This window comes from Pristiophorus japonicus, chromosome 5, assembly GCF_044704955.1.
Source record: "Pristiophorus japonicus isolate sPriJap1 chromosome 5, sPriJap1.hap1, whole genome shotgun sequence".
Taxonomy (NCBI): Eukaryota; Metazoa; Chordata; class Chondrichthyes; family Pristiophoridae; genus Pristiophorus; species Pristiophorus japonicus.
In genome coordinates this window covers 231,400,837-231,425,970 of record NC_091981.1, presented here as the reverse complement: position 1 = coordinate 231,425,970, position 25,134 = coordinate 231,400,837, and the positions used below count along the sequence as shown (strand labels likewise).

At 44.9% G+C, this 25,134-nt stretch overlaps 1 protein-coding gene across 1 annotated transcript in view; it reads right to left on the bottom strand.

The window, feature by feature from the left end:
• The window catches only part of LOC139264152 (MAM and LDL-receptor class A domain-containing protein 1-like), an 886,997-nt gene that overhangs the window by 635,312 nt on the left and 226,551 nt on the right, over nucleotides 1–25,134 (bottom strand). Inside the window, exons 6-9 of the mRNA XM_070880238.1 lie at nucleotides 21,568–21,711; nucleotides 12,918–13,075; nucleotides 11,918–12,010; nucleotides 1,811–2,018 (exon numbers count right to left, since the gene is read on the bottom strand). Coding sequence (XP_070736339.1) covers nucleotides 1,811–2,018; nucleotides 11,918–12,010; nucleotides 12,918–13,075; nucleotides 21,568–21,711 — 603 coding nt within the window. The remainder of the gene's footprint in view (nucleotides 1–1,810; nucleotides 2,019–11,917; nucleotides 12,011–12,917; nucleotides 13,076–21,567; nucleotides 21,712–25,134) is intronic.

Here is a 25,134-nt window from a genome sequence, read left to right as displayed (position 1 = left end):
GCCGCCAACGTCCCACACCAATCCTGAAAAACCATGATTTAACGTTCTCTTATGAGCAGCAGGCAAGTCACCCACCAGAAACTCATGGAATCATTCTTTAAATATGCAAATTCCACTCCAATTACATCATCAGGACGCGCTTGCTAGTTGGAGCCAGAAGAGTTCCAAAAAGGTAAGTGTTTTTACTTTTTTTGACGTTCTGTGTGTGAGCCGAAGGAGCATGAGTGTCCCACAAGGAAAATTGAGGTCTCCTCTGCTCCAGGCTCCCCACCCCACCTCCCCTCCCCGCCCCCATCCTTTGATTGTGAATCCTTCCTGACACACCCTCCCCATGACTTATCTGTGTGCAAAGGACCAATCTGTCAATCTCTGGTGGTGCCCTCCTGCTCCCACTGGTTTAGGATGGGAACAGGTCAAGGACATGCCGATGAGGCCTGGGATTTAAAATCTCTTGGGCATCACACTGCCAAAATCAAGACTGTTTGCCACCTACCTCAGTCCCGACCCACCTAAATTCCGCCCTGAATTATAAACGAGGCTAATGAATCTGTAAAAGGGACTGGTACAGCCACAGCTGGAGTAATGTATAGAATGATAATCACTGTTTTACAACAAGAATATCCAGCTGTTCAAGGCAGTGTAAAAAGGGGCAACCGACTGATACCATGCTTAAAACATGTGGTTAGAAGAAGAGGGTAAAGAGCCTAGGATTGTTTACTCCAGAGAGAAAATTTGGGGGAGATATTATAGATCACAGATCACCACAAATTCTAGAACCAGGTTACACAGACTCAAACTTGGAAGAGGGAATAGTGCGCAGTTAATAAATTCCGTTACTTTAAGCAGAGGGTGGTGAACATGTGGAATGGAGTGTCCAGGGAGGTGGGGGTGGAAAATTAAGGGGAATGAAGTAGCTATTTGATGGGGATGAATGATTTTGGGACTGGTCAGATGGGCTGTGTAGCCTTTTGCTGTCCTCTAAGTTCTATTTTCCTATATTCACTTCTGTATATACACAGGCAGATATTAGTGTGTACCTACTTACATATGCGCAGTTGATGTTGCAATTTCAATGCACTAACAGCATTATGATATACATTGGCTTCACGTGTTGTACTGGGGTTGACAGAGTGCTAGCGCAGTTCCACACCTGCTGGATGGGTTACACTAGAGGTGGAGCAACTGATTTAGCTGCAGTTCAGCTATTTTCCATTCAAATATGCACAGTGAATTTACAACAGCAGAGGTGTGTATTCAATGTGAAAATCACAACATAACAAGGGACAAAGAAGCCTGGTAGACAAAACGTATTTCCTTAGGACCCTTGTAGCCATCATAGGAGTAGGCCTTCCAGCAATCCAAATTCAATTTGAACATAGACTCTATAGATGAAAGGATAATACCCATTGCATCAACCATACCCCGACATTAATATAATGGTAATGAATTTTCAGTAATTAATTTAATCCCCTATACTTTTCTCTGTACATTACTTTTAACAAATTCATAAAAAGCATTTATGAGCAACACATTTCTGAATGGATGAAAGTATAGAAGAAAAATCAGGAAATGGCTGTATATAATGTTCACTATTTATGTGCTCGTGGAGAATATTTGCCTCCAAATGCTTCCATGGATTGAGGGCTGCATGATTCAGGGATGGAAATGTAATCAGTACATTTTAAGATTTTTCCTACATTAATCCTATAAATCCTGGAAAATTATTCAAGCACACTTTCATGGGGTGAAATATTAAAACCAACAAAAAGCAAAAATTTAATATCTGACCAAAGAAAAATGAGTAACCTACAGCAGACAGCTTCTTCTTCATCTGCATCATCACAGCAGTCAGCCTGGAAGTTGCAGACTGAACTCATAGGAATGCAGTGACCTGTTCCACAAGTGAATGTTGAAGATGGGCAGGATTCTGGTAAAATTGTCTCTTCACAGTCGTTTAATTGCAAACTATCCAGAGCCAAGAACCCTGCTTTGCTTTTAATAGCACCGACAAATGTAACCTGTAGAAACATAGGGGCATTCATCAGAAACTGAGTAAAACATGACAATTGCTTTACATTGAAGCATACGAACATAATTCGTTTTCAGTGACTGAGGGAATGAAAATCCACAGCCTATCCAATGCACTCCCACTGTAAGTCCAATAGACGTATGGCTAAATGCTTGGAAATTAGGCCAAGAAACAGGATATCTGGGTCCTCGCCTTCCCCATCAGTTTCCACTGGGCCTTGTTTGGGGCAAACTCTTTTTGGGTATGTTTTCCGAATTTAATTTCTTCCTTTGTTAACTTCTAAAATGTATTATACATACTTCCCCGCTCCTGAGGTCTCTACCAGCTAGAAGGACAAGAGTAGCAAGATAATGGGAACACTATCATCTTCAGTCACACACCGTCCTGACTTGGATATCTCCTGCTGTTCCTTCATTATCGCTGGGTGGAAATCTTGGAATTTCCTACCCAACATAATCATGGGATCACCATCACCACAAGGACTGCAACGGTTCATGGACTTTGTCAAGGAACTGGGGATGGGCAATAAATGTGGCCTTGCTGGCGACGCCCATTTCCCAATAACAAATACTAAAATATAACTATTATTTTATTTTGTCTCTGAACATAGTAGAAAGTGAATTTGGATTAGATACAATGGCACACCTGAGGTGATGATATAATAATGACCATAACTGCCTTTCAAGCAAGCAACTTGAGCTTGCTTCCCAATCATCTCTTAAAAGAAGTGCAGTGGAGGGCAGAAGCAATGCTATAAAGGTCCAGCGCGTCGGAGAGGCACCAGTCGGATGAGTTCGGGCAGTCCGGGGAGCGTCGAGAGGCCTATAAAGGCCCAGCGTGTTGGAGAGGCGGCAGTCGGAGGAGTTCGGGCAGTCCAGGAAGCGTCGAGAGACCTATAAAGGCCCAGCGCGTCGGAGAGGCGGCAGTCGGAGAAGTTCGGGCAGTCCAGGGAGCGTCGAGAGGCCTATAAAGGCCAGCTGGTGCAGCTGCAGCAGGGAGGTAAAAAGTAGTAGAAAGAAATCGAAAGGTGACGTCACAGCCAAAGGGGTAAGTGATTGGCTGGTAATTGGTGAGTAGTTTTTCTTTTCCTTTTCCTTTATCAGTAAGTAACCTTTAGCATTGTTGTTGCCAAATTAAGTTAATCTAAGGGTTAAGTCATGGCAGGAGAGCTCGGACACGTGTTATGCTCCTCCTGTAATATGTGGGAAGGAAGTGTCCCTGACAACTACATATGTGGGAAGTGCATCCGCCTGCAGCACCTGACAGACCGCATTGCGGCACTGGAGCTGTAGGTGGATTTACTCTGGAGCATCCACGATACTGAGGATGACGTGAATAGCACGTTTAGCGAGTTGGTCTTACCGCAGGTAAAGGGTACACAGCCAGATAGGGAATGGGTGACCAACAGAAAGAGCAGTGCAAGGAAGGTAGTGCAGGGGTCCCCTGCGGTCATCCCCCTGCAAAACAGATACACCGCTTTGGGTACTGTTGAGGGGGATGACTCATCAGGGGAGAGCAGCAGCAGCCAAGTTCATGGCACCATGGGTGGTTCTGCTGCACAGGAGGGCAGGAAAAAAGTGGGAGAGCTATAGTGATAGGGGGTTAGATTGTAAGGGGAATAGATAGGCATTTCTGCGGCCACAACCGAGACTCCAGGATGGTATGTTGCCTCCATGGTGCAAGGGTCAAGGATGTCTCGGAGGGGGTGCAGAACATTCTGAAAAGGGAGGGTGAGCAGCCAGTTGTCGTGGTGCATATAAGAACCAAAAATATAGGTAAAAAACGGGATAAGGTCCTACGAGACTAATTTAGGTAGCTAGGAGCTAAATTAAAAAGTAGGACTTCAAAAGTAGTAATCTCAGGATTGCTACCAGTGACACGTGCTAGTCAGAGTAGGAATCGCAGGACAGCTCAGATGAATATGTGGCTTGAGCAGTGGTGCAGAAGGGAGGGATTCAAATTCCTGGGTCATTGGAACCGGTTCTGGGGGAGATGGGACCAGTACAAACCGGACGGTCTGCACCTGGGCAGGACCGGAACCAATGTCCAAGAGGGAGTGCTTGCTAGTGCTATTGGAGAGGAGTTAAATTAATATGGCAGGGGGATGGGAACCTATGCAGGGAGACAGAGGGAATAAAATGGAGACAGAGGCAAAAGATAGAAAGGAGAATAGTAAACGTGGAGGGCAGAGAAACCCAAGGCAAAAAACAAAAAGGGCCACATTACAGCAAAATTCTAAAGGGGCAAAGTGTGTTAGAAAGACAAGCCTGAAGGCTCTGTGCCTCAATGCAAGGAGTATTCTGAATAAGGTGGACGAATTAACTGTGCAGATAGTAGTTAACAGATATGATGTGATTGGCATCAAGGAGAAAAGGCTCCAGAGTGACCAAGGTTGGGAAATCAACATTCAGGGGTTTTCAACATTTAGGAAGGATAGACAGAAAGGAAAAGCAGGCGGGATGACATTGCTGGTTAAAGAGGAAATTAATGCAATAGTAAGGAGGGATATTAGCCTGTATGATGTGGAATCGGTATGGGTGGAGCTGTGGAATTCCAAAGGGCAGAAAACGCTAGTGGGAGTTGTGGACAGACCACTAAACGGTAGTAGTGAGGTTGGGGACAGCATTAAACAAGAAATAAGGGAAGTGTACAATTAAGGTACAGCAGTTATCATGGGCGACTTTAATCTACATATTGATTGGGCTACCAAACTGGTAGCAATGCAGTGGAGGAAGATTTCCTGAAGTGTATCAGGAATGGTTTTCTATACCAATATGTCGAGGAACCAACTAGAGAGCTGGACATCCTAGACTGGGTGATGTGTAATGAGAAGGGACTAATTAGCAATCTTGTTGTGCGAGGCCCCTTGGGGAAGAGTGACCATAATATGGTAGAATTCTTTATTAAGATGGAGAGTGACACAGTTAATTCAGAGACTAGGGTCCTGAACTTAGGAAAGGTAACTTTGACGGTATCAGACGTGAATTGGCTAGAATAGACTGGCAAATGATACTTGAAGGGTTGACGGTGGATAGGCAATGGCAAACATTTAAAGATCACATGGATGAACTTCAAAAATTGTACGTCCCTGTCTGGAATAAAAATAAAACGGGGAAGGTGGCTCAACCGTGGCTAACAAGGGAAATTAAGGATAGTGTTAAATCCAAGGAAGAGGCATGTAAATTGGCCAGAAAAAGCAGCAAACCTGAGGACTGGGAGAAATTTAGAATTCAGCAAAGGAGGTTTAATTAAGAGGGGGAAAGTAGAGTACAAGAGGAAGCTTGCTGGGAACATAAAAACTGACTGCAAAAGCTTCTATAGATATGTGAAGAGAAAAAGATTAGTGAAGACAAAAGCCTTACAGTCGGATTCAGATGAATTTATAATGGGGAACAAAGAATGGCAGACCAATTGAACAAATACTTTGGTTCTGTCTTCACGAAGGAAGACACAAATAACCTTCCGGATGTACTAGGGACCGAGGATCTAGTGAGAAGGAGGAACTGAAGGATATCCTTATTAGGTGGGAAATTGTGTTAGGGAAATTGATAGGATTGAAGGCCGATAAATCCCCGGGGCCTGATAGTCTGCATCCCAGAATATTTAAGGAAGTGGCCCTAGAAATAGTGGATGCATTGGTGATCATTTTCCAACAGTCTATCCACTCTGGATCAGTTCCTATGTATTGTAGCTAATGTAACACCACTTTTTAAAAAAGGAGGGAGAGAGAAAATAGGTAATTATAGACCGGTTAGCCTGACATCAATAGTGGGGAAAATGTTGGAATCAATCATTAAGAATGAAATAGCAGCGCATTTGGAAAGCAGTGACAGGATCAGTCCAAGTCAGCATGGATTTATGAAAGGGAAATCATGCTTGACGAATCTTCAGGAATTTTTTGAGGATGTGACTAGCAGAGTGGACAAGGGAGAACCAGTGGATGTGGTGTATTTGGACTCTCAAAAGGCATTTGACAAGGTCCCACACAAGAGATCGGTGTGCAAAATCAAAGCACATGGTACTGGGGGTAATGTACTGATGTGGATAGAGAACTGGTTGGCAGATAGGAAGCAGAGAGTCGGGATAAACGGGTCCTTTTCAGAATGGCAGGCAGTGACTAGTGGAGTGCTGCAGGGCTCAGTGCTGGGACCCCAGCTCTTTACAATATACATTAATGATTTAGATGAAGGAATTGAGTGTAATATCTCCAAGTTTGCAGATGACACTTAACTGGGTAGCAGTGTGAGCTGTGAGGAGGATGCTAAGAGGCTGCAGGGTGACTTGGACAGGTTAGGTGAGTGGGCAAATGCATGGCAGATGCAGTATAATGTGGATAAATGTGAGGTTATCCACTTTGGGGGCAAAAACACGAAGGCAGAATATTATCTGAATGGCGGCAGATTAGGAAAAGGGGAGGTGCAACGAGACCTGGGTGACATGGTTCATCAGTCATTGAAAGTTGGCATGCAGGTACAGCAGGCGGTGAAGAAGGCAAATGGTATGTTGGCCTTCATAACTAGTTGATTTGAGTATAGGAGCAGGGAGGTCTTACTGCAGTTGTACAGGGCCTTGGTGAGACCTCACCTGGAATATTGTGCTCAGATTTGGTCTCCTAATCTGAGGAAAGACGTTCTTGCTATTGAGGGAGTGCAGCGAAGGTTCACCAGACTGATTCCAGACATATGAGGAGAGACTGGGTCAACTGAGCCTTTATACACTGGAGTTTTGAAGGATGAGAGGGGATCTCATAGAAACTTATAAGATTCTGACGGGACTGGACAGGTTAGATGCGGGAAGAATGTTCCCGATGTTGGGGAAGGCCAGAAGCAGGGGACATAGTCTTAGGATAAGGAGTAGGCCATTTAAGACTGAGATGAGGAGAAACTTCTTCACTCAGAGAGTTGTTAACCTGTGGAATTCCCTGCTGCAGAGAGTTGTTGATGCCAGTTCATTGGATATATTCAAGAGGGAGTTCGATATGGCCCTTATGGCTAAAGGGATCAAGGGATATGGAGAGAAAGCGGGAATGGGGTACTGAGGGAATGATCAGCCATGATCTCATTGAATGGTGGCGTAGGCTCGAAGGGCCGAATGGCCTACTCCTGCACCTATTTTCTATGTTTCTATGTTTCTAATGCTAAACAACCTATGATTGCATCACAATGTAATTCAGCCCAAACTCAAACATATATTTGCCCCAATAATTATTTTGCAGAGGTTTAAGCTTTTTCCTACAGCTTTAATCAACTCCATTAAGAGTTAATGTTGCTGAATTACATTATTGTAATTCTTTTGATTAATATTGCATTAGCTGCTCCACATACATTTAACAAGTTGGATGAGTGCCAAATTACACAGATGCTTGAATATATTTTCCGACAGTCCTGCTTAACAGAACTTTTCCCAATGTTTCTCCAAAATAACAGACAAATTCATCCCCATCTGCTTTCAAATGAAAAGTTTTCCGAAGGCCCACACTCATTCCCTAACATGGAAAGTTTGTCGGTAACTATCCCTCTACACGTGATAAATCAACAATGTTAGAAATAGAAAGCACAACACTGCAAAGGCGGGAAATCTGTAACAAATACAGAAAATTCTTCAAACACACAACAGGTCAGTCAGCAACTGTGCAGAGAACACATCGGTCGAAGATTTGGGCCAGATCCCCCGAGAATATTCCAACCATTTCTACTATTTGAAGGGATTAACTTTGATCAAAATGCCACGATTGGATTTTACATGTCACATAAACAATGAATTCAAAGAGCAGTAATATCATGATGAAAAATATTCATAATTCTTCTGGCTTCTTCTCCCAAATGGAATAAAAGATCTGACAAACTCAATTTCTTGCAATCCCTTTAATTCTGTTTTGCCTTTTGTACTAATCACACCAGAACTGAATACAAGCCAAATCAAATATATTTGAAATTGCAAATTAGCTGCTTCTCTTAGCATAAACACACTACATTTCACTGATTAGGATCTCCATTACAACATAATGGCAAAATGACCATCCATTGGAGAAAGCCGATTGTGGGGTTTCCAAGTGCTAATGAAGCCAAGGCTGTATAAGTGTTGCTGTGCTATGGGGTGGAGTCGAGTCCTTTGCTTCATTATCGGGAACATCGCAAATTTGGTAAACAGCACATTACTACAACAAAACGCAACTTGAATTTAAATAATGGCCTCGAAATTCAATTGCGCTGGGCCCATTTTATAGGTGCAAAATGTGTACCAAAGGATTCAATATGGGGGGTCAGCAGCCACACGCTCATTCCGCACCGGAAGTGCTACGCCCCGATATCGGATCAGGCTCCTCCATCGGTGTCCAGGATTAAAAACGCTCATTATAATATTTAAATAAAAGTCCTTGTTGCAGGAATTGTAAAATTGGTTTGCCCCAGCGCCTGACGTCGCGTGATAAACCCGCTCAGCAAATCGTGGCGCTAACAGGCAGCAAAACCCTGCAGCAGCGCTATTTAAAAGCCTTGTCGCTGTCATGTAGCTTAGTTGCTGAATTGCCCTTTTAACTTAAGCGCAGTTTTTTGTTGTTGCTTATTTTCTGCCTTCCGCAACTGAATTCCGACTTCTGTTATCAAGCTTTTGCTGGTGATGGACTGCTATCATCTGTCTTCAAAACAGTTTTATTGCAGTCATGGGTGGTCTGGCAGGCCTGTCTTTGGGGCTGGAGAAGAGGGAGGAATGCAGAAGGCCACAATACCACAGTGTGTCTTCAGGCAGCACTTCTTGTACCTCAACTTCACTGAGGAGCAATGTGTCAGGCATCATGGCTTCATAAAGGAGCCAGTCCCCGAGCTGTGTCACCTGCTGCAACTGGAACCGCCATCATCATCATCATCATAGGTGGTCCCTTGTGTTGAGGATGACTTGATTCCACGCAAAAAAGCAATGAGTTCACAGGTGTTTCAATGAAGGACTTAACATTCCTGGTTCCGAACTACATGTTGAATGGTGGAAGATGTTTGTGCGTGGATTTTCTTAATGTGTGGTGGCCGTTGCACACCAGCCACCACATGGACTCGACAGAGCTAGGTCTTGGTCCAGTGGCAAGGACTAACCAAGATGACCGGAGACCAGCTCTGCTGGCTCTCTTGGTGGAAACCTGCAACCAAGGTATGGACTGCACTGCCTGTAGCTATCAAGCACACCTTGGCTCTCAGCCTTTAGGCAACGGGCTCCTTCCAGACAACAGCAAGTGATATGAGTGACATCTCCCAGTTTACACGCCACCACTGTATCCGGGAGGTCTTCGAAGCTCTCTACGCTAGGAGGAACACCTGGATCACTTTCCCAGTAGAAAAGACAAGAGAGCACTAGGCTTCACTTGCACTGCAGGTTTTCCCCAGGCCCAGGCCTGCACCCACATCACCTTGCATGCTCCAGGTCACCATCTTTGCAGCTTTCCGAGTAGAAATGGATTCCACTCCCTCAATATCCAGCTAGTTTACAACTAAAGGCAACGCATCATGCCGGTCTGTGCCTAGTTTCCCGGCAGTGGTCATTGATGCATTTATCCTGCACAGTCTTCCATACCGTCTTTATTTCAACCAGGCCATCAGGTCACAGGCTGGGTATTGGCTGACGAGGGGTGTCCCCTTCAGGCATGGCTCACTACTCCGGTCAGGAATGTGGGCACAGTTGCCTAGCTGGCAGACGAGAGCCATGCCAGCATCAGAAATGTCAGTAAGCAGACAATTGCTGTGCTCAAGCAACGCTTTTGATGCCTGGACCATTGGAGAAGAGCTTTGCAGTACAGCCCTGGGCAGCCCCTAACACCACCTGGGCAGCAAGAAGTGCAGGAGGAGGAGCAAGAGCAGGACTGGGAGGAAAAGCAACATGAAGAGTAAGAAGAGCATGAGCAGCATCGGCCAGTGCCAGTAGCTGCCAGAGGTCTCAGAGAGAAGCTCATCCAAGAGTGCTTCGTATAAATCATCCCTCCCATCCTCAATATACCAACAATCCTGCAATCCTCAGCACAACCATCCTTCCTACCACCATCCCATTGCTTTTCTTCAGTCCAGCCTCACTTCAGTTCAGTCTTGCCCTCACTTTACTACAAATATTAAAACCAACACCAAATTTAGAAAATATATATATTAATTCAACAACTCAGTGCCATCTGTGTATAATATTTTTTTAAATAATTAAGAATCACAGCTCTTAGTGCCTGCCTTGGGTGCTTGTTAACCTATCCTAGTGCTCCTACAAAGCGTTTCGCCCATGGCTATAGTTTGGGAGCTAGAAGAATGCTAAACTTCCACTGAGGACATTTCAGATGCCCGTGGTGGCCAACCTCGAACAGTTCTGGACCTTGAGGGCCCGGCTGCAGACTGCAGCATCTCAGTGTGGGCCAGGACAGTCCAGCCCAGCTGCCTATGTAGCACTAACAAGGGCACTGACAGAATGGACGGTGGTGGAGCAAGCATGCTGTCGTCCTGAGGGAGAACACCAGGTGCCTCTCCCATGGAGCCAAGGCCACTCTCCTGGGATTGTGACTCAGCACCACTCCTGTGGCACTGCTAGAGAACTGAATGCAGGGGTGATGTGACACTCTGGAAGTCGCCGTCAACTTTGACCCTCAGAGCCAAGGTGGCAGCCATTTGAGCTTCCATGACACCAGTGTCAGCTGTTATGGAAGCTGTCAGAGCTGTCATCTTGGCTGAAGTCAATGGAAAGTAAAATTGGGCAGTGTGTAAAATGGGCTACGGATCCGATCCCATCGGTTTCCCATGGGCCGATTAGGTAACAATTAGCCCCATGATTTCCCATGGTCAGATAACTCGAGAGCAGCTCTCAAGCCTGTGAGTTCATGCCCTCCACTGCTTCTACTGCAATCAATCCACTTAACTGATATCACAAGAGCAGCTGAGGTATACCTTACTGGCCCCAAATATCTGTGGGCCTTTGATCCAGGCAGAAGCATCAGGATTGGCGCCCCCAGGAACCTCTGCCAATGAGTATCAGGAGTGGACAGAGGTTCCGCCCCAAACATGCCACACCAGGAATCTTCCAGCACAGGCCAGCACCTAGGTAATGCAGGTACCAGCCTAGTAGCCAGGTTTACTGTCACACTCCCGGAAGACTTACACGAGTGCACTGGAAAGGCCAATAGATTTTCTGGGCCTATTTATCCGTGCCTTAGATTTCACAATGTGCTGCATTGTAACCAGTGTAACAAGATCGGTATCATAAAATTTCCTTTGAATATTCATATAACATATGTATCTATACTACACAGATCTTCAGAAATTTGGTGTAGTTTCACTCTGTAGTAGCAGAAGGAAATAATAGGAAGGTAGGAACAGGAATAGGCCATTCAGCTCCTCAAGCTCTAATTTTAAGGTTATGCCCTCTCGTTCGGGAGTCCCCCATCAGAGGAAATAGTATCTCTCTATCTACCCTATCAATTTCTTTAATCATCTTAAACACCTCAATTAGATCACCCCTTAATCTTCTACACTATACTCGAGGGGAATACAAGCCTGATCTATGTTCTCCTAACGTAACCCTTTTCGCCCAGGCATCATTCTGATAAATCTACACTGCACCCCCTCCAAAGCCAATATGCAATGCCCAGAATTGAACACAGTACTCTAAATGGGGTCTAACCAGAGCTTTATATAACTGTAACATAACATCCACTCCTTTGTATTCCAGCCCTCTTTGAGATGTTGGGTTTCCAGTCATTTTAAGTTTCATGTCAATGCTAAAATGTTAACAGAAGTGAGTTACAATGGAAAGGAAAGTGTATGAGCATCTCTTTTAGAAATGCATAGCAGAATGCATTAAGTGCCACACCATCAAGCAGCAATATCAAACTTTTACCACGGTGCAAATGTTTCTGTCAATAAATTAGACTACCTGAAATTGACTCAGGCAAGTAAGCAGCCGCACTTCCCCTTTGATCCACTGGTTTCCAGTTGGTGTCTGTTCTTCCCACAGCATCATTTCTCCCTGGAGTTACAGCATGAAAATATTTGAAAGTGAAGTAATGGCATATTATTAAACAGGAGGTTAATGTATATTTTCTTTAGCCTTGCGCTGCTAGCTTGCCAATCAGTTTTATTATGCCAATCAGTTTTATTATATCTACATGCAGAAATCTTATGACAATCAGCATCAGGGTTAACAGGAATTCTACAGGACAGAGGAAAAAGCCAATTCCACTGGACACAGTTGCTATGTGGATATGCTGCTTGGAACTTTTCAATGCACTGGTTAACACCTTCATATCAATTCCTATTTGTGCTGTTTTAACATAATTATTAACCTGCTTTTTTTACTGATTATGTGGGTCATTGCTGGGGTGCAATGGCCACCACACGTTAAAAAAATCCACGCACAGGCATCTTCTGCCCTTCAAGATGTAGTTCGGGACCTGGAGTATTAGATCCTTCATTGAAACACCTGTGAACTCATCCCTTTTTGGTGTGGAAGCAAGTCATCCTCGCTTCGAGGGACTGCCTATGATGATGATGCCTACGAGGGGTCATATCCTTATTCAGAAATGTTAAAGGATCATTATTACAGGTATATGATGATTGGTCAGTTTTCTGCTGTTCTGCTATCAGAATAGAGTGGCATTGAATGATCTCTCATGAAATCATAGCCTTTGTCATTTTAATAGTGGGTCTGTAAAATCTATGAAAAAAGGGAGTTTAACACCCTTTTTGAAAAAGGGGAGAATATTGCCCAATCTGTGTTTCTGGAGAAAGTTGGGATTCAAAGATATTGTGAGAAGGTGAAAGGGATGGTGATTGATATCAGTCAGAAATGAATGGATTTGAGCTTCTTGTTACTCAAATTTCCGATGAAAGATTCATTGTTGTTCACTAGTAAAATAACCATTGTTTTGACTTACCTCTTGGGTTTGTAATATTACTGTGAGTACATTTCTCCCACTGATTTGATAGAAGAATTCAAAATGGCAGTTCCGCCCCGAGTTGTGGTGCACAGAACTATTAAAGAGAGCAGTACGGGAGAATGTGATGTTATTGGCCTCTATCCAGACATAATGGCCTGTGAAATAAAATGAGACAGAGTTACATAAGAGCAGGAGTAGAATATATGACCCTTCGAGGCTGCACCGTCATTCAATAAGATCATGGCTGAACTTCTACATTAGCTCCACTTTTCTGCCCTATTCCCATATCCCTTGATTCCCTTAGTGCTCAAAAATCTATCTATCTTAGTCTTGAATATACTCAATGACTCCGCATCCACAGCCCGCTGAGGTAGAGAATTCCAAAGATTCACAACCCTCTGAGTAAAGAAATGTCTCCTCATCTCAGGCTGACCTCTTATCCTGAGACAATGACCCCTAGTTCTGGATCCTCCAGCCAGGGGAAACAGCCTCTCAGCATCTACCCTGTCAAGCCCTTTGCTAACCATCGTCATCATCATCATAGGCAGTCCCTCAAAATCGAGGAAGACTTGCTTCTACTCTAAAAGTGAGTTCTCAGGTGACTGTAAAGTCCAATACGGGTAAAATTACAGTCTCTGTCACAGGTGGGACAGACAGTCATTGAAGGAAAGGGTGGGTGGGGAGTCTGGTTTGCCGCACGCTCCTTCCGCTGTCTGCGCTTGGTTTCTGCATGCTCTCGGCGACGAGACCCAAGATGCTCAGCGCCCTCCTGGATGCTCTACCTCCGCTTAGGCTGATCTTTGGCCAGGGATTCCCAGGTACCAGGAAGGTCCAACACTGCCTCCAGTGCGCCAGTGCAGCCTTTGGTCGCCTGAGGAAGAGAGTGTTTGAAGACCTGGCACCAAGCTTATGGTCTACAGGGCTGTAGTGATACCCGCCCTCCTGTATAGCTCAGAGATGTGGACCATATACAGTAGACCTCTCAAAGCGCTGGAGAAATACCACCAGGGTTGCCTCCGCAAGATCCTGCAATCCACTGGGATGATAGACGCACCAATATCAGTGTTCTCGATCAGGCCAACATCCCCAGCATCGAAGCACTGACCACACTCGACCAGCTCCGTTGGGCGGGCCACATCGTTCGCATGCCCAACACGAGACTCCAAAAAGCAAGCGCTCTACTCGGAACTCCTACACAGCAAGCGAGCCCCAGGTGGGCAGAGGAAACGTTTAAAGGATACCCTCAAAGCCTCCTTGATAAAGTGCAACATCCCCACCGGCACCTTTGTTAACCAACAACACTTTAATGTCATAATAATGGGCTGCTACTGATGATAATCAGAAGAGACTAGTCAGAAAAATCAAGACACTGGCTTAGCATATCATTTCTGATCGCTGACTGCTCCAATCCATAACCTGGAAATGGAGGAATGATTCTTTGAACTAAAGGGCATAACACTGGTGAAAAGCTATTAAGTATATTGATACCAACTGTGACAAAGATGAAGTATTTTTGTCTGTGATGGATTATTTATAGCATTCTGTCCTTGCTATAATTCATGAGGGGGTTAATAACAAGTCGCCTGTGAAGCATCTTATCAAATGTCTTCTGAAAATCTATAAATATCTATTGCAGTGCTTTTATCCATCCAATTGGTCAGTTCTTAAAAAAACTGTTACCTTTTTCCAAATACAATTTACCTTTAACAATTACATGCTGGCTGCCCTTGATTAATCCATGCATTTATAAATGCTCACTAACTTAATCTCAAATTCTTGGAGTTCTCCTGCAACTAACTTTAGGCTCATTGGTCTATAGTTACTCAGTTTATTTTTCTGCATCTTTTTTGTTTTTGACAATTTGAGGAGATTACGAAAAGTTTATAATTTCTGTAAATATGCCACAGAGTGCTGTTCCTTTATTTATTTTAGGTTTAATAACTTTGTCTCGTGGTTTATTCCAAGTCACAACTGATTTAGTGTTGCTATGCCTTATTGCTGAGCTACTTGTGTGGGAGAATTGACCAGTTTTTGACCACTGATTGAAAACAACAATGGCCCAGAAATTCCTGTAACACCATTCCCGTGAGCAATCTGGTAAAATAAAGAAAATAAATGCGCACTTACCTTTCTCTCCTGCGCCCTCTTGAACTTCCGATTCTGTGATGAAGATTCCCGGGCAGCGTATGACTTCACGCCGCGCGGGAACGCAGCGCACGCGAAGCCTGTGGCTTCTTTCGGAGTCTGTCCCCGCCCACAGGAGCTGCCAAAAGGAGCTCATTTACATAGGCCACGCTCCCGATCTAAGGTATCGGGTCTGAGCACAGGGCGGAGCAACACGTTACAAATCCACAAAAGTAGAAGAGCTAAACAATTCGTGCAGGTTTCCCATCTCCATATTTAAAAAAACTAGTTGATCAGCATAAATAAAGTTGAAATAGTTTAGTATAGAGTATCGATTTCACCCAATTTACTGTTGACACCCGTGCACACTTGCATAAAGTTGATTATATTTTACAAGCAAGCTGCAATAGACAACACGGTACCTCAAATGTTATAAAAGTTGGAAGATTTGAATCTCTCATTACTTTGAGAGGAAGCTGATTGTTTCCATTTCCTGCTGTTTATTTAGTTTGTGTTAAGCTTTTACTTTACAGAACTCTTCAGCATCAACTGCTGCTTATGCTGAAGGCTATTGAGCTGTTTGAAGCAAAGTTTCAGGTGATGCAGATGCACACAGAATGCAGGCTGTACGCCCGCTTTATCTCGTGCAGAACTTTCGTGCCCTAATCCTGGGCGGAAGATCTCTAAAATTCGGAATTTTTCTCGAGAACTCATAGTTCCCTAACGCATGGGGAAGACCTGTCAAGCTCCAGCTTGACAGGTCGGAAAAGCCGGTTTTCAGCGCATGCGCATTGTGTGCGGAAAACCAGCTTTTCCGATGTCTTCCCGGGTTTGTAGAAACTTCGTATGGGCCTGGGACTTTGGAATTTCAGGGCCAACATCTTGTATAAACTAGCAAGTGTAAATTCTCCCAAAAACTTTTACTAACTCACTGTGTATCCGTGAAACATGTATTAACAATTTCTAGGCTAATGTCTATAAGCAAATAACAAATCTTTCCTGCAAACCTTGTTCCTCAATTAGATTTTCTCACCCTTTGCAGAACTCTCACCTTCTCCTGACATTCTGCAATCTCTAGGTGTAATTTGTGACACTCTCTCAAATGCTTTTCTGGGTCGCTGGAACATAGGAACAGGAGTAGGCCATTTAGCCCCTCGAGCCTGTTCCACGATTCAATGAAATCATGACTGATCCGTGACCTAACTCCATATACCCGCCTTTGTCTTATGTCTCTTAATACCTTTGGTTAACAAAAATCTATCAATCTTGGATTTAAAATGAACAATTGACCTGGCATCGATTGCCGTTTGCGGAAGAGAGTTCCAAGCATCTAACACCCTTTGCTGGCTCTAATTTTTAGGCTATGTCCCCAAGTCCTAGACTCCCCAAGCAGCAGCAATAGTTTCTCTCTATCTAGGCCTATCAGTTCCCCTTAATAGCTTGAAAACTTCAATCAAATCATCTTTTAACCTTCTAAGTTCCAGGGAATACAACCCTAGTTTGTGTAATCTCGCCTATTGAAATTATTCATTAGACATTGACACACTGGGACTGAGTGTGAGCACGGTAATGCCCAGTGCCATAGTGTAGGATGATGCAGACTATTCTATCTACTCAATTTGAAATCCAAGTTAGATTGAGCAGAGAGCCACAGTGTGGAGCTGATGGGAGCTTTCCAGCATTGAGCATGACAATATCAAGGGGCTTGGTCACCTGGTTGACCCCTGCAGGTGTCTGGTCAAGTGGACAGGAAAAAATATAAAACTATCGAGGAAATGGTGAACTTACACAAAAAATACCAGCATTAGAAAACAAAAGTAAAAAACTGAAATTGTATTTTAAGGTGCATCGTGTAAGGAGCCACAAACAATGTATCTTCCTTCTTAGGCAGTCCCTCGGAGTTGAGGATGACTTGCTACAACACTAATATGAGTTCTCAGGTGTCTGATGTGTCCGATGCAGGACCTACAGTCTCTGTCACAGGTGGGGTAGACGGTGATTGAAGGAACGGGTGGATGAGGGGCTTGGGTTACCGTGCGATCCTTCCACGGTCGACGCTTGGCTTCAGCTTGCTCCCGGCGAAGAGATTCGACGTGTTCGGCACCTCCCCAGATGCTTTTCCTCCACTTTGAACGGTCTTGGGCCAGGGATTCCCAGGGGAAGGTGGAAATGTTGCACTTTTTCAAGGAGGCTTTGAGGGTGTCCTTGAAGTGTTTTCTCTGTCCACCTGGCGCTCACTTGCCATGTCAAAGCTCCGAGTATAGCATTTGTTTTGGGAATCTCATGTCGGGTATGCAGACGATGTGGCCCATCCAGCGGAGCGATCGAGTGTGGTCAATGCTTCGATGCTGGGGATGCTGGCCTGAGCGAGAACACTGACGTTGGTGCGCCTATCCTGCCAATGGATTTGCAGGATTTTGCGGGTCAGCGTTGGTGGTACTTCTCCAGTGCTTTGAGGTGCCTGCTGTACATAGTCTATGTCCCTGAGCCATAAAGGAGGGTAGGTATCACTACTGCTCTGTAGACCATGAGCTTGGTGCCGGGTTTGAGGTCCTAGTCTTCGAACACTCTCTTCCTCAGGGGACCAAAGGCTACACTGGCACACTGAAGACAGTGTTGGACTTCGTCATCGATGTCTACCCTTGTTGACAGTAGGCTCCCAAGGTATGGAAAATGGTCCACATTGTCCAAGGCCTCGTCGTGGATTTTGATAATCGGGGAGCAGTGCTGCGTGGCGGAAGCAGGTTGGTAGAGGACCTTTGTCTTACGGATGTTTAGTGGAAGGCCCGTGCTCTCATAAGCTTCAGTGAAGGTGTTTATGATGGCTTGGAGTTCTGCCTCCGAGTGTGCGCAGACGCAAGTGTCATCTGCATACTGTAATTCAATGATGGAGGTTGGGATGACCTTGGATCTGGCTTGGAGGTGGCGGAGGTTGAACAGTTTCCTGTTTGTTCTGTAGATTAGCTCCACTCCAGCAGGGAGCTTACTGAGGGTGAGATGGAGCATTGTAGCAAGGAAGATCGAGAAGAGCATTGATGACACAGCCTTGCTTGACCCCGGTCTGAACGTGAATTGTGCCTGTGGTGGATCCGTTGGTCAGGATCACGGCTTGCAGGTCATCGCGAAGAAGGCGAAGCATGGTGACAAACTTTTGAGGGCAGCCGAATTTGAGGAGGATGCTCCACAATACCTCATGGTTGACAGTGTCGAAGGCCTTTGTGAGGTCAAAGAAGGTCATGTACAGGGGTTGGTGCTGTTCCCTGAATTTCTCTTGGATTTGCGGCATGGTGAAGATAATGTCCATTGTACCCCCCTTAGTGGTGCGACTCTGGGAGGAGCTCTTCAGCCACTGGGAGAAGGTGATTGAGGAGGTTTCTTGCAATGACTTTCCTTGTGGCAGACAGCAAGGCAACTCCTCTGTAGTTACTGCAATCGAACTTTCCGCCTTTCTTGAAGATGGACACGATTACAGCATCTCTGAGATCCCCTGGCATGCTCTCCTCCTTCCAAATAAGAGAAATTAGATCATGTATTCGCAACAATAGTGATTCTCCGTCATGTTTTAGTGCTTCAGCGGGGATTCCATCTGCTCCTGAGGCCTTGTTGTTCTTCAGTTGTCAGTTGGCCTTTTCCACCTCATGCCGGGCTGGGGTTGTGCTGAGGTGGTGGCGGGTAGCATGCTGCGGGATGGAGTCGAGGACACATACGTCGAAGACAAAGTCTCGATTGAGGAGATCTTTGAAATGCTCCTTCCAGTGGGCACTGACTACCTCGGTGTCCTTGATGAGCACCTCTCCGTTCTTGGGCAGTAGTGGGATAGGGCCTTGGGTGCTTGGGGCGTAGGTCATCTTGACTGCGCTAAAGAATCCTCGCACATTGTGGTTGTCAGCTAGTTGCTGGATCTCCTGCGCTTTCTCCACCCACCATCTGTTCTTTAGGTCGCGAGTATTTTTGTTGAGCCTCGGCTTTCAGACATCTGTAGAGCTGCTTTCTTGCTCTCAAGTTGTGTTGCTGTTTCCAGTTCAAAAATGCCTTGCGCTTGCGACTTATTAGCTCCTGGATCTCCTGATCGTTCTCTTTGGACCAGTCTTGGTGTTTCCTAGTCGAGTGACCAAGTGTCTCTTCACAGGTGCTAATTATGGAGGCCTTGAGGGCAGACCAGGTGCTGTGGACACTCTATGTCTCTGGGTCACTGAAAGTCGTCAGATTGGCACTGAGGCGCTGTCTGAATAGAGCTTTCTTAGGAGGGTCTTTGAGTGCTCTAGCATTGATTTTTCTGTGGCATTGTTTCTGTTGCCATCATTGTTTTGGGGCTAAGGTGATGGTGATGATGAGAAGATTAGACAGTGGTCCGTCCAGCAGTCGTCAACTCCTGTCATGGCTCAGGTGATGCGTACGTCCTTGTGGTCCCTCGCTCGGATGATGACGTAGTCTAGCAGATGTCAGTGCTTGGAGCGGGGGTGCTGCCATGATGCCTTATATTTGTCTTTCTGACAAAACAAGGTGTTGGCCATCTTCTAAGCATTTTGTCAGGAGGAGGGTGCCATTGGTGTTGGTTTTCCCTACCCCTCTCTATCAATCACACCTTCCCAGAGATCTCTGTCCTTTACAACTCTGGCATTGAAGTCGCCAAGGAGGATCAGCTTGTCACCTGTTGAGTCTCGAGACAAGGATTGTTCAAGGCTAGAGTAGAATTCCATTTTGGTCTCGTCTGTAGCTTCCAGTGTTGGGGCATACGCACAGAAGACCGTAGCGCACTGGTTCCGGGCTAGGGTGAGCCGAAGATTCATGAAGCGTTCGTTTATCCCACAAGGGCAGTCTCTAACACGGCCCACTAGCTCATTTTTTGTAGCAAATCCAACCCCATCGAGGTGGTGTTCTTCTGGTTCACCTTTCCAGAAGAAGGTGTAACCACTACCTTGTTCTTTGAGCTGGCCTTCTCCTGCCTGCTGGGTCTTGCTTCGAGCGGCGATATCTACGTCGAAACACCTGAATTCCCGGGTAACTATAGCAGTGTGACGTTCCGGTCTGTTGCTGTTGGGGTTGTTCATGAGAGTCCTGACATTCTAGGTCATGAACTTCATTTTAAAGGGTGGAAGATGCCTGTGCGTGAATTCTTTTAATGTGCGGTGGCCGTTGCACACCAGCCACCACATGGGCTTGGCAGAGCAAGGTCTTGGTCCATTGGCAAGGGGATCCAAGATGACTGATGACCAGGCTCCGCTGCATGGGCCTAGTATGTACACACACACATACTCCTACTGTCCTCCTTTCTTTTTCCCGCAGGTCCTCTCTCCCTGGGATTCATAAGACGCAGTGGTGGCCTCACAACCTCGCTGTTGACCCGTGCTGCTCCTTCCCTGGGTGCCGACCCCACTGCTGCTCCATGCTGCACCACTCCTGGGCCCCGACATCACCGGCCCCATCCTCCGTACCTCACCGCTTCCCACCTCCAGGCCTCGCTGGTCCCAAACTCCGCTCCTCGCTGACCTCCGGGCCTGCCGCACCTCGTCGACCTCCGCTCCTCCCGCTCCTCGCCGAACAATGTATATTATGTTAGCGGCTATAGTGTTTGTGACAAATTTACAGTGGAGGCTACCATAGCTTAAAGTATCGAAACATCTGATAAAAATGGCTTCACATGTTGCAGCATTTATATGGAAGGAGCTGTACCAGGACACTGTGATATAACTGTTTTAACTTAAAGGTCAGAATTGAAACACTGTAGGGGAGATTATCCTGGGCCTACACCTGGGTCTAATTCAAATGGAAGGAAGTTTGGACGAGTTCTTTTAGAGGCATGCACTCCAACCTGATATTGACTGAGCCGAGGAAATCCAACGCACATGGGTGCAGAGCAGGAAAACCTCCCCCTGTATTACAAAAGTCTGAGCTGCAGCAGAGACAGCATCTACCACACCACAAACATGTCCCAGTGGGCAACAGGGTCATCAGTCAGCAGTTTTTACAGTAGCGTGTTCGAAGTACCAAGCTTGCTCTTAAAAACACCTTGACGCTGGTTCAGTGGGTAAATATGTTGCATGGTGTGGTGCTGAGCCATTCCATCCAGGAAGTTGCTTCTGCCCGGTGTTAAATTTGCTGCTTCCTGGGGTGTGATAACTTGGTTAAGTAACACTGGTCTAGGGAGCTTAAAAATCAATGATCTCGCCGAGAAAGTCAGCCTGTGATACTAAACATGATACAGCAACTTGATGAAACTCCAGCTTTAGACTTACATATGAGGAGAAGTTACCTCTGATTGATATTTGTTTTAATTCCCTACATCTGGGTCACTGAGGCAGGTTTAGTGTCCTGTCATGGCCGAGACCAGTTGTCTCAGTGCACACTGAAGCTCAAAATTAGGTCTTTCTTGCTCTATGTGTCTCACCTCCACACTGTGTAGTTAAATTACCAACTGATTTATCAGGAGATCTCGATGCATAAATTTTTATTAGTTACATGTTTACAGTCTCATTAACAATTCTATGTATAACCTGCAGTTTATTAAATTTTTTGACTTTACCCAGTGAAGAGTCAGTGCTGTGATCCTTCAGTGGAGCTGTACCACTTGCAGGATTACCAGCTCGAATGTGCAGCCATGCAACAGCATTTTGTGTCCCTTCAGTGTGCCATCCACATAAATCAGATTCAAAATCACAAGTTGGAGCTAAAATAGGAACAAAAATAGAGGAAACAATTAAAGTTCATCAAGTCAGCACATGAAGTTCTAATCAAGAGGTAGCAATTGAGATAACAGTCAGCTTCCTTACCTGAAATTATTATCTTGTGGGTAACTTGCTATCTGCGAGCTTGCAAACCAGTTTTATTATTTTTATATGTACATGCATATGAAATCATAGACAGACTTATCCACCACTCCAAATCTGTAACTTTAATTCATTTAAGTAAACAGAAATGACCCAAAGTTTTCTGTGGCAGACCAATGAATAGTTAGATTTGCCCTTGCCTGTATATTTTCGACAATGTTTTGCGTTGCACATTACTGGAAGTGCAAGATGGAAATGGTGTGGCACCCTCTACAAGGCATCTGGGACCTGAGTGAACAGGGCAGGCAACTGTATATCTCCTTAACCAATCAGATTGAAGGTTTGTGAAATTAACAGCGCAAGGACTGAGAAGGAAGTCTACATGAGAGCGGATGAATTCAATGTCAAATCAGGTACAGAAAGAGAAATAAAGAATGAAAGAAAGATTGGATTAAAAGGGAGAGAGATTAAAAAGCAGACAGAAAGAAAGTAAAAAGAAACTCGAATTTTAATTTTAAAAATAGTCTCCAACAACAATTAAAACCTGAAGAAATGAAATTCCACAATTGTAATAGTTGTAATTTTCAGTGCTAGAGAGGTTGAGTGGTAGTAATTAACATTGATCACATCTTTAAAACTGTGCTTAGCTTTGAAATGACTTGACTTAATTTTCTGTGGCGAGTTTACTTCATAGCTATTGCGCAAATGCAGGAACTTCACGCCAATGCATGTGAATGGGGAACCAAACAGTGAGATGCCGTTTTCACAAAGCAAACAGCGGAGTCCTGCATCTCAGACAGCAATTTAATCACGCATCTGTCCTCGCCTAAAATTGCTGTGGTATTTGCTCATAAATAATGGGGAGTGCTATTAGCCTCACCATTATTTTGACAGCAAATTTTGAGCCAATGTGTAATTTTTAAATTTGAGCTAGTAAACTCATGTTGGCTTATTTCACACAGGATTATCACTCTTTATTGCATGCACCACCAAAACGTGCTAATGATTTAAGGGTATTTAATGAAATACATACTTCAGGATAAGGTCCTAAAATAGACTTGCTCTTGAGTTTCAACTCAAAATACAAACATTTGAGAGCTGTTTACAGAAGTTCAGCCCTTACAGCTGCTTTTATTTGCTTAACAACTTGCATTTTTCTAACATAGTAAACATCCGAAGACACTTGACAGAGCAGGAATGCATGCTGAGTGGTAATAGAAAAGTTTAGGAAGACGACTGAAAGCATGGTGAGAAAGAAAGGTTTGAGAAGGCCTTTAAATGGCGAGGAGAGAAAATATCAAGGTTCAGGGGTTAAGGAAGGGAGGTTCAAGGAGTAGAGTGGAGATGGCAGGAAGTTTTCCCACCAATAGTAGAATAGAGGAAGGAGGGTGCACAGGAGGCCAAAGGGATCCTCCATTGTCTGAGATAGGTTTCTCTCTGATAGCGCCTGCATCTGGCAGCATTTTAAATATACAACATGAGGGGTAAAGGCAACAGTTCTCTGAGCATCACAAAATGCCGATTTTAACTATTATTGCCAGGTGGAAAAATGAGCTGTGGTGTAAAACAAGCTGCCGTTTTGCTATCACCCATCATACCCCAGCGATAAAAGTTAAAGTTGCCCACAATAAATGAGACATGGAGGGGAGGGAATTTTCCTCTATGATCCCACCCAAAATCGAGACAGCTGCTGACCGCTCCTTCCCCACCTACAACAACAACTTGCATTTATAGAACCTACTGCATGCAAGTGGCGGTGAGAGAGGCAGGACCCAGATTTCTGGTGGATTTTTCCCCCTTCCGCCTCAGTTACCGCCGCTTCTCGAGGCTGCCATGTGAAAGGCAGTGGTAGGCTCTGGGGAGCAGTGGTAAAGGCCCTGTGCTTCCCCCAGTGGAGGCAAAGGGCATTTCCCCTCCTGCCAGTCAACTCCAAACACTTACCTGCTGTAAACTCTGGTCTCAGCTGAGGCCTTCAGTGGGAGCTTTTATTCCGATTTTCAGCCCGGTTAAAGTCCCTCAACGACCTCGCATGTGCTGGAATGACTCCTGATGGCGGAAACGTAGGGGGCAGGGTAGGTAAGAGTGGATACAGCGGGTTGGGCGAAAACCTGGCCTGGGCGTTTTCTTCCCTCAGTCACATCCTGTTGTGGATGACCTTGCTTGGGGTGGAAGGAAGGCCTATTACCTGAGACTTCCACTGCAGTTCCACCCACCTTGTGATAGGAGTGCACCAGAACTTCTATGGGAAATCACGGCCCACATTTTTATACCAGGGTAAGTGATTATTACATCTAATCAGTGCTGCTCAGTAAGTGTAGTACTGTCACTTGGAGAACAAAAGAAAGCAGGCAAATAGTAAGCGAGTTTGGAAGGCAGAGGAAACAAAGGCTAGAAAATAGAAAACTAGGAAGTTTGACAATGTTAAATGGTATACACTTTAAAGCAAGGAGTCTAGGAAATAAGGAGCTGAGCCAAGGGCACAGATAGACACATGGCAGAATGATATTGTTGCTATTAGATATGGCTGAAAAGGCAGGTATGGCAGCTCAACAGGGTTTTCAGACGAGATAGAGAGGGGGTTAAAAAAGGAAGGGGTGGCAGTATTGGTTAAAGAAGCAATTACAGCTGTGAGAAGGAATGATATGTTAGAAGGATCATCAAATAAGTCTATATGGGTTGAACTAAAGAACAAAAAAGGGGCAATCACACTGCTGGGAGTGTATTATAGACCCCCAGTCCGAAGGAGATAGAAGACCAAATTTGTCAGCAAATTTCTAACAAGTGTAAAAACAATAGGGCAGTAATAGTGGGGGATTTCAAGTAACCCAATATTAACTGGGATATTATCAGAGTAAAAGGTATAGAAGGCACAGAATTCCTAAATTGCATTCTGGAGAACTTTTTTAGCCAGTATGTAATAAGCCCAACAAGAGCGGGGGGGGCTGTTCTGGAATTGGGAATGAAGCTGGGCAGGTGGAGGGAGTATCAGTGGGAGAGCATTTTTGTGGTAATGATCATAATTCAGTTTGTTTTAGCATAATTATGGATAAGGACAAAGATAAAACAGGAGTAAAGGTTTTAAATTGGGGGAAGGCCAATTTACAAGGTTGAGACGATTTAGCAAAAGTGGACTGGAAAGAGCTGGTTGAAGGTAAATCCGTGCCAGAGCAGTGGGAGGCATTCAAAAGGGAGATACCTGGCATTCAGAGTAAATATATTCCCACAAAGAAAAAAGGTAGAACTATCAAATTTGGGGCTCCCTGGATGACAAGGTGCATACAGGGTAAGATAAGGCAAAATGAGAAGCTTATATCAGATATCGA